Genomic DNA, 14,355 nt, shown 5'->3' with positions numbered 1-14,355 from the left:
TCACGTGCTCCCAGTCTCCTCAGGCGGGCAGGGCGGTCCCACTCCCAGGAGTCCTGGAGGCCTCTCCAACCCACAAGTGTGGTTTAAGGCATGACCTCTTCCTGCCTGAATCTGGAGGGGCGATATAGGGGTCTGTGGATGTTGGGGAGCATCCCTTGGCCCTCCCCAAACAGTATAGAGTAGTGGGTAAAGGCATGGATTCTGGAGCCCCACTACCCGGGTTCAAATCCCACCTCCAGCATTTACTGAATTGTGTGACCCGTTAGGCAGTTTCTTCATCTGAAAACCTCCCATGAGTGACCTTGGGGTGAGCATCTCTCACTCATCTGGAAAATGAATCTTTCTGGACTAGCACCTTTTCAGGAGACCTCAAAAGTAACAGGCCACCCTGTTCTTACTGTCTCCCACTCCCAGCCACTTGTCTGTTCGTTCAGCATTAATTTAGTGCCGACTGTGTATACTACCTTGCCCAGTGCTGGGGCCAATACAAGGTTTTATCCATTCCAAGCCACACAGGTTTGACCTGCTTTTAATATAAAACTCATATTGGAGTGTGCCACACATACAGAAGAGTACACAGACCATGGGTGACCAATATACTGAGTTTTCACAAGCGAACACATGCGTGGAACCAGAACGCGGATTAAGGAACAACATCACCAGCCAGGGTTCCAGAAGCATTTAATTTTTTAACATCTCTGAAATCTGGCTGCATCTCACAAGCACTGGTGGGTCATAATTTAATCGGCCGTCCTTTTGTGTCTTTCTTAGTGATGCATAAAATACTGGTGCATTTTATAATCAGTGGTGATTCAGGATCAGTGACATCCAGTAATAGCAATAACAACAACAGCAGCAGTGGCAGGTAATGTTTATAGATGCCTACAAGGAGCCGGGAATTTTGCAGACATCGTCTACTTTAATTCTCACCATCACCCAGTGAAGGAAGCGTTTTTAACTTCTCATTTTAAAGACTGAGGAAACTGAGGCCCAGAGAGGTCAAGCAACTTGCCCATAGTCAGTTCTTTTACCCTGGGTCTGTGCCTGCTCTAGCAGGTACTCCTGGGGAGCCAGAGGTTCTGTGATGTAAGGTCTTTTCCAGGACAAGTCCTGACAAAGGGGGCAAGGATCACTGGATTTCTAGGGTTTCGTCAGGGCGGGGGGAGGGTGAGTGATGTGACAGGCCCTTCCTAGACTTAGTGCTCGCCTGGGACCTGGCCTGGCTGGGGTGGGGTGTGGGGGCGGGTGAAGAATAATGAAAGAATTAAAGGGAACCTGATTCCCTCCTTCTCCAGCTTCCAGTTGCGGGGGAATTCTTAAGGGGCAGAGCCAGCTCCTACTCCCCACACCTCCGCCCTCGCTCATTTCATCCCACCCCTAGCCCCCCAACCTGCACCTCTGATGGTCCAGAAATTCTTCCACTGGTCTCACAGGTGGAAGAAGCCTGCTCTGTCTGCATTCCCCCTCACCTTTACCTTCCTCCCCTTTGCTCTCCTCCTCCTCTAAAGGTAAGACCCCTGAGATCTTGAATCTACCAGCTTTCAGAAATGGGAAGGGGTAGGCACCTCCATTCTAGGCTTTGATGTGCAAGAGTTTCTAATTACTCCCTTGGAAACAGCTTTAAACACCAGAGACAGTTTTAAGTTGCTCCTTTTTCTCTGGAGAGCAAGTCCTACAGGAGGAGGGGTGACCCAGTGGGATCCTAGTTGGAAATAAGTTACATATTGCTACCCATTGTATAGATGAGGAAACTGAGGCTCAGAGGGAGGCATCTTGCCCGGGTTCTAGAGCAGACCTATCTGATTATTAAGTCATTGCCTCTTCTATTGCCATTGGCCAGGACTTGGTTTGCGCTGGGAACTAGGCAGAACCAAATTTTAAAATTCAGAGGGGGATCCTGCCCATCAGGATGCCAGTGGGTGAGCTGTTGTGTGCATGGAGAGTGGGGCAGTCTGACCATCAAGTACTCTCTTAATCTGGTATTGTGTTGATTGAACGGTTTAAAAAAAATAATTAAATAAGTGGATGAATAAATAACTCTCCCACTCATTCACCACACCCGGCCTCACACGAAGCTTTTTCCCACCTCACTGGCCTTTGCACTGGCTGTTCCTTCCACCTGGAATGCCCTTCCCCCAAATATTCAGCCAGTTGACTCCCTTCTCTTTAGGTCCAGCATAACTGTCACCTCTTCCAAGTGGCTTTCCCTGAATGCTCCATCAGAATGTTGTTTCCCCTCAGCACATCATAGTATATATCATGATCTATAACTATCTTTTGTTTCTGTTTGATTCCTTGTTTCTTGTCTGTCTCCTCCCCTAGAATGTCAGCCTCACGTGGGCAAGAATTTCTCTTGGTTTTTTTCCACTGCTTTATCCCCAGCCCCTAAAGTAGTACCTGGCAATAAGTGTTTGTGGAAATAAAGAAGGGCAGAAGGAAACAAAGAAATATAGGCTAAATGACCTAGGGCACAAATGAATGAATGAATGTATACATGTAAGACTAAATAAATGAAATGGGATAGATGAATAAAAGGGACTTTGGGGGAAAACACCCCAAACTCCCACCTTTGAAAAATAAACGAACTGAATTTAGAGAAACAAAAAGACAGTTATTTTATTTTTGTTTAAAAATCCTTGAGTGAGGAGAACTGAGCAATTTTGTATAAAAAGGGCCCCGGCTATTGCCAGGGCAAATGTGGGGGCCAGTAAGAGATAACAGCACTGAAAGGAATGGTGGGGAAGAAACAGGGTTTGGGGGCCTGGAAGCCGAGAGTGCAGGGCGGTGAGCGGCAGCTGCCAGAGGAGTGAGTGCAGAACAGGTGTCGGGGGTAGTGACTCAGTCATCCCATTCATCGTCCTCATCCTCATCGCCAGCCTGGTCCTCCCCTTCGTCTGGTGGGAGAGAGAGAGTGGAACTCAGGATGAATGGAACTCAGGGTCAAAAGCCCTGGGGAGGAGGTTTAATTAGGGCTGGAGAGGTCGGGACTCAGGACCCTGGGGGGCTGAGGTCTCCTGCTAGGAAATCAGACCTGGGGCCTGTGCGTTGGATGAGGAAGGGGCCCCCTCAGACGAGGGAGAGTTAGGGCTTCTGTTTGGGATAAGACAGGGATTATAGTTGGGGTCTGGGTTCTAGCTGGAGTCGAAGTTAAGATTATTGTCAAAAATGTGTGGTTAGTTGGGATATGATTGTCACACAAAGGGTTAATGTTAACAGGTTTGTCACTTAATGGGGTAAATTTAAATATTATTAGCAAAGGTGGAGTAAATTACCATATTATTGTTTCATAGTGGGTTAATGTTAATATTGTTGACACATAATGGGGTTAATGATAATATCATTGTCAAAAGATGAGGTTCGTTAAAATATTGTCATATAATGGATTCATGTTAATCTGTGGACACACTCTGAGGTTAATGTTAATATTACTGTCAAAGTTGGAGTTAATTCTATTATTGTCACATAATAGGTTGAGGTTAATATTATCCTCATATAATTGTCATATAATGACAGTATTGTTGACACATTAGGGGATTCATGTTCACATTATTGTAAAAAGATTGGGTTAGTTATAATGTTATCACACAATGAGTTACTGTTAATCTGATGACACATGGAGTTAGAGTTAATATTATTGTCAAAGATAGAGTTAACTATATTATTGTTACATAACGACAATGTTACCATTGTCAAAAAGGAGATGGATACAAGATTCATGTTAATACTATCAACAACAGATGGGGTTAATGTTACTAGTGATGGTGACCGTTGGGGTTGTTTTTAGGCCGACACTAGCCCTGGGAACCAAGGTCACTGTCCTGGCAGGATGGGCTCCGGAGAGAGTGGGCTCTCACCCGAGGAGTGGATGGCTCTGCTTCTCTTCTGCATCACATGCATCAGGGCCCCCACCAGCCCTTCTGAGCTCTGAGGTGGCGGCTGCAGTGCCGAGCTCTCTGGAGCCCCAGGGGTCTGTAACAAGCAGGGTCCAGTACAGAGGGCTCAGGGCCTGTGAGAGGAGCACTTCTCCCCGACCCTCTATCATTATTTCTCCTCCCACACACTCCAGTCCCCCTTCAAGGCTCCAAGCCCACCTCTCCCCACCAACCTCCCAACCCTATCACTGAACCCCAAAAGCTTGGGACCCCCATCAGTCTCGGCCCCGGCCCCCTAATATCCTGACTTGCACAGCACACACCAGAGTTCCAGACCCCCAATCCTCCATCCTGCCCCTGCTTACCTTGTTCAGCTGAATTCCCTGCCGGATTTGATCCAAAAGTGCCCCTCGACCCCCACCAGTGGCCAGGCCTGCCGAAGGCCCCAGAGCAGGAGGGGGTGGGGGAGGGACTGGCCCCTCCCCAGAGATGGGTGGTGGTGGTGGTGGCGGTGGTGGAGGCGGCACGGGTGGCCCCCCAGCTCCAGGGGGTGGAGGGGGCGGTGGTCCAGCACGTCCAGTGGCTGGAGGGGGTGGTGGCGGGGGGCCCCCTCGGCCCGGGGGTGGGGGTCCCCGGGGAGTTGGTGGAGGTGGAGCACCTCCCATAGGTACAGAGGGCAGTGGACCAGAACGACCCTTGTTACTCTCCACAGTAGGGGGCCGAGGGGGCTGGTTCCCTCCTCGGGATGGTGGTGGGGGGGGTGGAAGCGGCTCTGAGGGGGGAAAATAACATATAGCTATTATTATAGTTTTCTTCAGAGCCCCAGCTTTGCTCATTTGTTAAACGGGTATCCCAGCTGACCAACTCCCAATTCAAGCAGCAGAGGGGTTTCCACGAGGACTGACTGACTGTGATGTATCTCTTAGAAATCAGCTACCAGGGCTGGAGAAGAAGGGGGTGTCCAGACAGGGGGACTCACCCTGGCGCCTCATCTCCTGCCGCACAGCCTCCAGCCCGCCTTGGTCCTCAATGAAGTCATAGATAAGTTTGGAGGTCTCAGCGTCGGTGAGCTGGGCCTCACTGATTCCCGCCCTGGAGAACAGGCTCCGCAGATCCGGGTCCAGGTTGTTCACCTGCCCAGAGGAAAAAGGCAAGGGCAGGGGTGGGGGAATAAGGTGGGGAGGGAAGGGGCACACATCATCATTGGGTCCATCCCAGAGAGGGATCTGAGAGGGGTGTGGGAAGGGTGGGGTCTGGGGGTAGGTCTGAGCAGGGGACTATGGAAGGGTGAGTGGGAGTTGAGTAGGGTCCAGGGGACTTTGCCATTACTCACGTCAAATCCATTCTGGGGGTCCCACCCCACGTGGCTGACATGTCTGGGGGAGGTGAGGAGACTCCAGTGAAGCCCCACTGTCCTTCCTTCCCTCCCTTCCTAGTGAAGCGCTCTTGCCCTCCCTGCCCAGAGGGACACTGAGGGGCCATTAATGAATGAATCATAAGTGAATAAATTAGCGAATGAGTGAGAGCAGGAGTTATGGCATTCGAAGGGGCCCATGGTTTTTGGTACCCATCTATCCACCCATCTCTTTATCTACCGTCCATCCACCAGTGATCTATCATACGTTTGTCTCTCTACTCATCTGCCTGCACACATCTGTTTACCCATTTGTCCACCAATCTATCCTCATACACACTTGTGCAGCCACCCACCCATCTACTCATGTGCCCACCTTTCCATCCATCTACTCATTTGTCTACCCACTCAACCGTACACTTCCGACCATTTATCCATTGAACTGTCCATTCACCCACATATCTGGCCACCTGAACCAATCTATATATCCATCTGTCCACACACTCATCCACTCACCCATCCATCTACCCACCCACTTCCCATTTACCCATCTATGCATCCATCCAACCACCTATCCATTCATTCTCCAACCACCCATTCATTCATTCATCCATCTATCCTTCTACCCACCCATCCACTCACCCACCAGCCCACTCAGGGTGGGACTAGGGTGAGGCAAGTGAGGTGCCTAGGGTGCAAAATTTAAGGAGGCACTCACTCTTGGAGTTGTGAATTACAGTTGAATGAGCCTGAGAGAGACCACCTCCATAAAGTTTGCGACCTTGGTGCCTCACTTGCCTCTCCCCTAGTCCCAGCCCTGCACCTACCCACCCATCCATCTGCCCATCCTTCCACTCAGCTCTCCTCCTGTCCACATGTTCATCTATTCCCCACTCCCAGGGATCTGTGGGCTCACTAGGGAGAGGTTCTCACTTGAATCCACTGGGTGCACCAATATCAGCCTTGCTGATCTTCTTCTTTCCTGAGCGTTTCTTATCAGCTGGGCCAGGCCCAGGTGCCGGGAGCCCACGGTATCGTGAACTCGTGATGTCTGGGTTCTGGATGTCCACTGCCACCAGTCCCAGGGCCAGCGGGCCAGCTTGTGGGCCTGTGGGGAAAATAGAGTGACTGGACCATTGACCCACTTACCTATCAACCAAAGCATATGGACAAGAGACAAGAAGACTGTTGGGGGAACTGATGTGTTTGATGGTCATGGAGGAAGTGGGTGAGGGGTCCAAGTAAGGTTTATTGAGAAGTGAGTGAGTCCTGCAAACCATTCATATATTCACTGATTCATTACTCATGCTTATCACTTAAGTATTGACTCATTCATTCACTCATTGACTAATTAGTAAATTACTCAATCATTCACTCAATCATTCATTCAATCACTGCTTTTTCACTGACTGAAATTTTGTCACTTATTCATTTATTCATTGTTCAATTCATTCAATCACTCACTCACTCATTCACTAATTTACTCAATCATCCATCCATTTATCCACGCACCCATTCACTTATACATCTATACATCCACTTATACATCTATCTATATTTTCATCCTCCCATCAAGTCATCCCCTGATTCGACCCTCTATCCACCAGCAATCCATCTATATTTTTATCCTCCCGTCAATTCATCCTCCCATTCAACCACTGATCCACCACCAGTCCATCCACCCACACATCCATTCACCCATTCATCCATCCATCCTCCCATACAGCTACATCCATGCACCTGCTCATCCACCCACATACCCTTCTATCTACCCATTCATCCACCCACTCACTCATCTACCCACCCATTCACTCACTTATCTCTGCACCCACCCACCTACTCATCCATCTACCCACTCCCCACCTATCCATCCATCCACTCCACCCATCCACCCCCCACCCACCCATCCACCAAGAGACACAGAGAAGAATCAGCACTCACCCCCTTGGTCTCCACCTGGGTGCGAGGGCAGTGGTGGGAGCCCTCCTCTCCTCTCTGGGAAGATGGAATGGGTAGAGAGCTATCACAACCCTGCCACAGGTTCCTGGGCTAGCCTCTTGTTACCCCTACTTGCACTAGAGGACTCACCTTCATTGGCTGGTGCTGGTGGTGGGGGTAGCTGGCGCCTGTCTGTGGAGAGACAGGTGGACTGGGAACCAGAACCATGAGAAGGGCTTTTCCAGCTCCCCACTCTTGCACTCACCTCTGCCCACCTCCTTTCCTCCCCCAAGGCCTCCTCACCTCCACTTTGCCTCTGATTCCTTTTTTGTATCTTCTCCTGCACCAGAGCCCGGAAGGCCTGGGCCTCGCCCTCGTCTGCAAAGTTCAGCCCTGCTTGGCAGTCCTGTACACGCCTTGGGGTCAGCAGACTTCCAGGCCCCCCACACCTTTCCCATCTCCTCCCCACACCCCAACTCTGGCCCAGGGGTTGGGTGGTCACTTACATCTCCAGCAAAGGTGTGGAAGAAGGGAGTGGGAGTAGAATAGACTAGCTGTGAGTACAGCTCCTGTTCCCAGAGCAGCCGGCCAGCCTGGAGAGGTACAGGGTGGGGAACACAGTGGCACTGAGGTGTGCCCTGGGTGGCAGGCCTCAGTTATCTGGGCAGGGAGCATAGTGTCCAGATTTAGGGCCCCAGGATCTGATTCGGAGATTTCCATCTCAGCATCAGAGAGTTGGGGGTCTAGGTGTCAGATGTGGAGGGTTGGGGTACAATATGGGAGTCAGATACTGCAGTAAGAGATTTGTATTTGCGGTTCAGGGCCCTAGATGTGGGACTTTGGAGCTTGAATTTGAGGATTTTGGACTCCAGTCCTAGGAAACTGAGCCCATTCATAGACTCCCTTCATTTGGGCAGGTAGGGCTCCAGTATTGGGAGTTGGAGTTGAGATTTGGGGGTTCAGACATGTAGATTTGGGTGTTGGGGGGGCAGGGTTCAGCCAAGTTATGTACAATTGAGGTTTGTGGAGCAGAGTTACAGCTTAGGAGTTTGGTCAATATTTGATGGCCCTGGGATCTTGATGTGGTTATGCTGGGTCCATCTTTACGGGTTTACAAGGATGAATTTGGGCGTTAGGCCTGGCGAGTTCAGGTTGGGGGTTTGTAGAACAGATTTTTGGCTTAGGAGCTGCTTCAGTATTTGAGTGTTCAGGAGTTTTAATACGGGAATTCTGGGGTCCATGCTGTGGGTTTAAAAGGACAGATTTGGAGTTCAAGACAATGGCATATTTAGGTTTAGGGTTTATGATTTATGACTTAGGAGCTACGCAAACATCTAGGGGTCAGGAGTTTTGATGGAAGATTTCTGGGAACCAAAATGTTGAGTTTAGAACAAATTTGAGGTTCAGGTAAAAATATAGTGCTCATGTTTTTGGAGTTTGTGGAACAGATTCAATTTAGGAGGTATACTAATATCTGGGGGTTTATAGATCTTGACATGGAGACTCTGGGGTCAGTCATCACAGACTTAGAAAGGCAAGCCAGAGTTTGACATCTGAATGAAGTCTTTGGTTCTGGGGCTCAGGAGTTCACTTATCTGTCCGAGGGTTCAGGGCTATGGACAGAGATCTGGGTTTGTGGGTTCAAAGCTGGTTTGCATGTCCAGTGGAGAGCAGGGGTCACCTGAAGGCCATAAAGGCGGATGAAGTAGGACTTCTGGGGGTTATCTTTCACGAAGCACACAGCCCCACAATGCTTCTTGGTCCAGTGCTTGGCTCCAGGGGGCAGCGCCAGGTACAGCTGAACAACCGCGGTGGCCAGTGTCTGGGAGAGGAGAGCAGGGCTCAGAGGAGTCTGGTCAGGGGCAGCGAGAGGGTCTGGGAGCCAGACCTGGTTCTTCCTTGCCCGTGGCTGTCATGGCCCTGAAGGAAGAGCCGCAGCCAGAGGGAAAGTGAGTAGACATTGAGATCTTCCTGGGACTGGTGAACGGGGGTAAGTGAATTCTAGGAGAGATGATGGAGAGGAGAAGGATGGGGAAGATGAGCAGAGAGGAAGGGGAGGAAAGGAGAGAGGGAGAGGATGGGGAAGATAAGGAGGTGGAAGAGGAGGAGAGGAAAAGGAGGAAAGGAAGGGAGACAGGGAAGGCCAGGAGATCCCCAGCTCACCCAGCATTTCCGTCCGAGCATCTCGAAGAGTCGCTGGTTCTCATGGTCCTGGAGGAGGGTGGAGGGTTTGTTCTGCTGAACCCCAGCTCCTCCGCGGCCCCCAGGCCTGCCTCCTACAGGGCCCCCACTCATGGTGCCTCCTGCCCTTGTCCTCTCCGGCCAGCCACTGGGTGCAGGGTAAGAAGAGGAACTTCCGCAGTGAGCAGGGGAACAGGAAGTGCAAAAAAAGCCACAAGGGAAACAAGTCCTCCAGGGGCCCCTCGGTGGGCCTGGTCTCCTCCTCCCTAGGACAGGCTCAGACCCTCCTCCCTCAGACTGGGGCCCTCCTCCATTTGACTGGTTAGACCCATCTTTTGGACCCGCTCACGTCCTCCTGCTTCTTTCTTACTCTCTGAGGCCCATCTCCCTCTGACTGGCTCAGACTCTCCTCCCTCTGATTGGCTGACAGCAAGATCTAGGCCACTGCAGCACTTCTACATGGGAGCAGGCATGGAACTGGGCGGCCTCCTTCTTCCCCAAAGCATCCAGTTAGTCTGTCCCGAGGTTCAGGGTCCCTAGTGCTGAAAGGTTACTTCGTTAAAGCTTTTCCTTTAATGACATAGCGAGTACCTGGGGTCCCACCCCTCTCCTGAGACCCAGACAACAGACAACGTGCAAGCTCTCGGCTCACTTCCCATCCCTTACCTCTGCCTCCTGCAACTCCCAAATTACTTTCTGCTTATCATCCCTTTTTGAGAAAGGAATTTTATAGCATATATGAATGCCTAAATAACATTTTGTTTACTTTTCATGGCTTTTGAACTTCTAAAAGTATGTAATCTTCGGAGACTTGCTTTTTCCCCACTCAACGTTCTATTTTTATCTACCAAACATTCATGTACCACTGACTGTGTGGTGCAGGCACTGTTCTGACCTCTTTGTATAATACTGACATTTCAATCCTCGTCACAGCCCATGGCACGCGCACTATTGCTGGGTCCATTTGACAGAGGGAAATGAGGGAACCAAGGCACAGATCGGTTAAATAATTTTCCCAGTAGCTCCCAGCTAGCAAGTGGTAGAGCTTGGATTGCACACCAGGCAGGCTGGGTCCAGCCAGAGAGCACGCTTTTCATGACTATGCTCCATGCCGTCTCTCTGTCTGTTACTAAGATTCGTATTTGCCTGTAGCATTAGCTGTTCATTGTCACTGCTACATAGTATTCTATTGTGTGGCTGTACAATTTGTTTATTCATATTTTCCTGTTAACAGATACTTGAGCTGTGTCTGGCTGCTCTGTCGGCTCCTGTGCACATCTCCTGGTCCGCAGGGGCATGCATACTCTCAGGAGGGTAATCCGGAGTTGTGGGGTTTGCACATCTCCAACTTCACTAGTTAATGCCAGACTGTTTCCCCAAGTGAATGCTAGCTCAGTCCTCACTCCTTCCTGGCCTCAGTTTCCCGTTTGGGGACGTGAAGCTTTCAGGCATACATACAGCAGTTCAGGGGAACTGAGCAGTCTGGGGTGTGACTCACATTCCTGGGTACCTGACAAGAAACAGGACATCTCAAGGTGGGACCCACAGTCCTGCCTGGAAACCTGCATGGCTCCTACACCCGCAGGTTCAAAGCTTCTCTCCTAGGCCTGGGCTCAAAGCCCCTTCTGATGTGGCAATTCCAACCTCCCTCCCTCCTCTCTCCCCTCACAACTCAGCTCATGGCGCCCTAACTCACCAGGCAATTTCATACCTCCAGGCCTGGAGCGCCTTCCAGCCTGGTCATTAGGGCAAGCCCCTACTTCTCCTTAAAAGGCCACTGCCTTCATTCATGTAACACTGCTCACTGAGCTCTCGCTGTGGGCCAAGCACATCTCCAGTATGTGGCACAAACTAGATGCTCAATAAATGTTTATCGAAGGAATGAATGAGGGATTCACATCTAATTTGATGCAGTGTTTTCTGAGCTTTTTCTAAGTGCCTTACATCTATGAACTCATTTCACATTCACAAACGACCCAATGAGATAAGCACTACTGTTATCCCCATTTTACTGATCGGGAAGCTGAGGCCCAAAGAAGCTTAGCTAACTTGCCCGAGATCACACAGTTTGTGAGTGGTAGAGCTGAGGCCAATTCCATGAGAAATCGTTCCTAAACTGTTAAGTGCCCCATGGGGGCCGAGATACAATTCTTCTGCTCCCTCTCTATGTCTTTTGTCCTCCACCTTCCTATTCCTTCTTCCTCTGCCCCTAGATCTGTCCTCTTTAAGTCTACATCAGGGACCTTAAAACTCTGCTACATTGGCTGGTTGTTTTTTAAATTAACATTTAAAAGTTGTATATTTCCTGTTCTTACTTCCAAGTAGCAGGTACGTTTAAAATTTCTATTTTTCTCTAAATAAAAAACCTGAAGTAGATTTTCGTGATTTTAGTCTGTAATAGAATGAGTTTCCTCACCCCGGAATATAGTGATTTATTAATCTTTTTTTTGTTTTTTTGTGAGGAAGATCAGCCCTGAGCCAACATCCGTGCTAATCCTCCTCTTTTTGCTGAGGAAGACCAGCTCTGAGCTAACATCTATTGCCAATCCTCCTCCCTTTTCTTTTTTCCCCAAAGCCCCAGTAGATAGTTGTATGTCATAGTTGCACATCCTTCTAGTTGCTGTATGTGGGACGCGGCCTCAGCATGGCCGGAGAAGCAGTGCGTCAGTGCGTGCCTGGGACCCGAACCCCGGGCCGCCAGTAGCGGAGCGTGTGCACTTAACCACTAAGCCACGGAGCCGGCCCTTATTAATCATTTTAATATCATGTTTCACATTATTCAGATTATTGAATCACTGTGTTGATCTGCATTAATAATTTGGAGCTCATTTACTTTACTTCTATGTGTTCCCATCAACTCTTGCTCTTCTGCACTGGAAGACAGTATTTGGTGAGGTGATGACCTCAAAGGTAATTTGCTCTCCTGGGCCTTCAAATAGATTTACAAACAAGACCAAAAATCTTAATCCAGCTTTTCTGATTGTTCTCAGCAAGAGAGCCATCAGTCCATCATGGCTGGGAGCAGAAGTTCTGACTTACTTCTCAGTAATCCACAGAACCCCCAAGAACCAGGATATGCCCAATAACTTACACCCACCTCATGCTCCTCCATCACTTCCCCCTGCCAACTCCCCAGGGGTCACCAGATGGAGAACCATTTCTTGTTTATATCTTGTGCTTATTTGCTTTATTTCTAGAGGATATTGCCTACAAATCTCGGTCGCCATGCCTAGAGCCCTGAGTAGGTAATAAGACACGAGGGTGTCTTCCACATTCCTGTCACCACCACGTGACTGAGTCCACGGAGGGGACATAGGCATGGGTAGGGTCCTACTTCTGTCCTCTAAGACCAAACTGAGGCCAATATGGCAACCTATTTCCATCACCACACCATCCTTCTCCTCCCCTTACCTTCCTGCCCCTCACGGTCCTCCATACCCCTGACTGAGGGGCACTTCCTGGGGACAGGCCCGACTTAAGGAAACAACAAATCCCAACCCTCTGACCCAATGCTCCCTTTTAATAAGAAACATTTTGGGAGGGCTCCTTTCACCATCCTGAAATGACATTTGTGTACTTTAGAAGTCTCGGTAGTGTGGGGCTGTTCCCCAGCATCTCAGGTCCTACCCACTCAATGCCCCCCATCATTGTGACAACCAAAGTCTACCTACCAGGAATTCCCAAAACACTCCCCCAGGGCAGACAGGAACAGGACCTTTGTCTGTCTTGTTCATTGCCGTGTCTCCACCACCCTACCAGGACCCTGCAGGCAGAAGCTCAATCAGTATTTGTTGAACAATCCTTGTACAGTCTAGATATCTCTGCTGTGATTTACTGTCCTCTTCCCACAAGGCTCCCCTTTCCTCTCTTCATCCTCCTGCCTGGGGAAAAGGGGGAGGAAAAACAACTCAGAGTGTGCAGGGCCCAGCTCCTCCCACAGAGGTGTCTACACTGTTCACTGATGCTCCGGGCAAATGGATGCTTTAGGGGATCTCAGGAGAGGGGCTGATTTCTAGTCCTGGCAGAGGTGGAGTGAGGACAGGGTGTGCACAGAAAAGCAGAGACACCTGGAGAGATAAGAATGGCTCAGTGGTTAGAACCACAGATTCTGAAGCCCTACAGCCTGGCTCTGGTTTCTGGCTCTGGCACTTACTAGCTGTTTAGGGTCTCATAACCTCTCAGTGCCTCTGTTCTCTCATCCATAGAGGTAATAATAGCAGTTAAGGTTGTTGTGAAGACTAAATAAGATAATTCATGTAAAGTGATTAGGACAGAGCTTAACACATTATAATTATGCATTATTGTTGTTATTGTTTTTATGAAATAGCTGAGTAACTTGAATAAATGAATTATCATCCCTTCAGCCTAGCATTCTCCCTACCCCGCCCCAATCCTCTCCTCACCCACCTCCCTCAGACTTTTAGGTCCCACCACCATTGGTGGATGGTCAGAGACCCAGAACACATGATCCCCTTCCCATTGCCCTTTCTCTACTTTCTCCTGCTGCAAAGCCCATCTCAGAGATCCATTCTGTGGCCCAGCCAGACTCCTCCAGAGTCGTTAACATGTTCCTGGAGCCCTGGCTGCCAACCTCGGAGGTCCCACCCCCCACGTTTCCCGCCCTACTCCCCCGACCTGTACAAGAAAACACTGTGCCAGCCAGCCCTCTCTCCTCCTGGGTTTCTGGCTGCTAACCTCGGACCAGCCGGGGAGCCAAAGGTCCCTTCCTAGTCCCTATACTGCCCACACCCTCAAAGTCACCACCAACTCTCCTTAGATGGGTGCTCCCTATCTCCCTCCACTGCAATCGATGTAACCCCAATTGTCCATTCCCCAGTCTGTGACACCAAAAGTGTCCACACACAAATGTGTGACCCTGGGGGTGTCCACTCCCCAATGTGTGTGACCCCATGTGTGTCCAAACCCCTGTGTCACTCTAAGATCGTCCACTTTCCGGTCTGTTTGCCCCAACGGCTGCCCACTGTATGAGCCCAGGAGTGTTAATGCTGC

The 14,355-nt window shown here is 49.9% G+C and overlaps 1 protein-coding gene across 1 annotated transcript; it reads right to left on the bottom strand.

The window, feature by feature from the left end:
* Positions 1 to 2,619: 2,619 nt before the first annotated feature.
* WAS (WASP actin nucleation promoting factor) lies at positions 2,620 to 9,684 on the bottom strand. Its single transcript, XM_058535810.1, has 12 exons — positions 9,328 to 9,684; positions 8,846 to 8,986; positions 7,671 to 7,757; positions 7,468 to 7,570; positions 7,315 to 7,356; positions 7,168 to 7,221; positions 6,160 to 6,334; positions 5,206 to 5,248; positions 4,852 to 5,005; positions 4,238 to 4,644; positions 3,855 to 3,969; positions 2,620 to 2,894 (listed from the first exon to the last, which is right to left on the bottom strand). The coding sequence occupies exons 1-12, from the start codon at positions 9,457 to 9,459 to the stop codon at positions 2,839 to 2,841; spliced, it is 1,509 nt and encodes a 502-aa protein (XP_058391793.1). The 5' UTR covers positions 9,460 to 9,684; the 3' UTR covers positions 2,620 to 2,838.
* Between the last annotated feature and the right edge of the window lie 4,671 nt (positions 9,685 to 14,355).

The sequence above is a fragment of the Diceros bicornis genome, chromosome X (assembly GCF_020826845.1).
Source record: "Diceros bicornis minor isolate mBicDic1 chromosome X, mDicBic1.mat.cur, whole genome shotgun sequence".
NCBI lineage: Eukaryota > Metazoa > Chordata > Mammalia > Perissodactyla > Rhinocerotidae > Diceros > Diceros bicornis.
The sequence above is the reverse complement of the archived record's forward strand: the minus strand, read 5'-3'. Positions and strand labels throughout refer to the sequence as shown.

Excerpts from the sequence above, each read along its gene's own strand:
- WAS (XM_058535810.1), bottom strand. The coding sequence starts at position 9,459 with ATGAGTGGGGGCCCTGTAGGAGGCAGGCCTGGGGGCCGCGGAGGAGCT. Across the intron at positions 6,335-7,167 it reads CCCAGGTGGAGACCAAGGGG|GCCCACAAGCTGGCCCGCTG; the intron begins GTGAGTGCTGAT and ends TTTTCCCCACAG. Across the intron at positions 3,970-4,237 it reads AGGGAATTCAGCTGAACAAG|ACCCCTGGGGCTCCAGAGAG; the intron begins GTAAGCAGGGGC and ends TGCTTGTTACAG.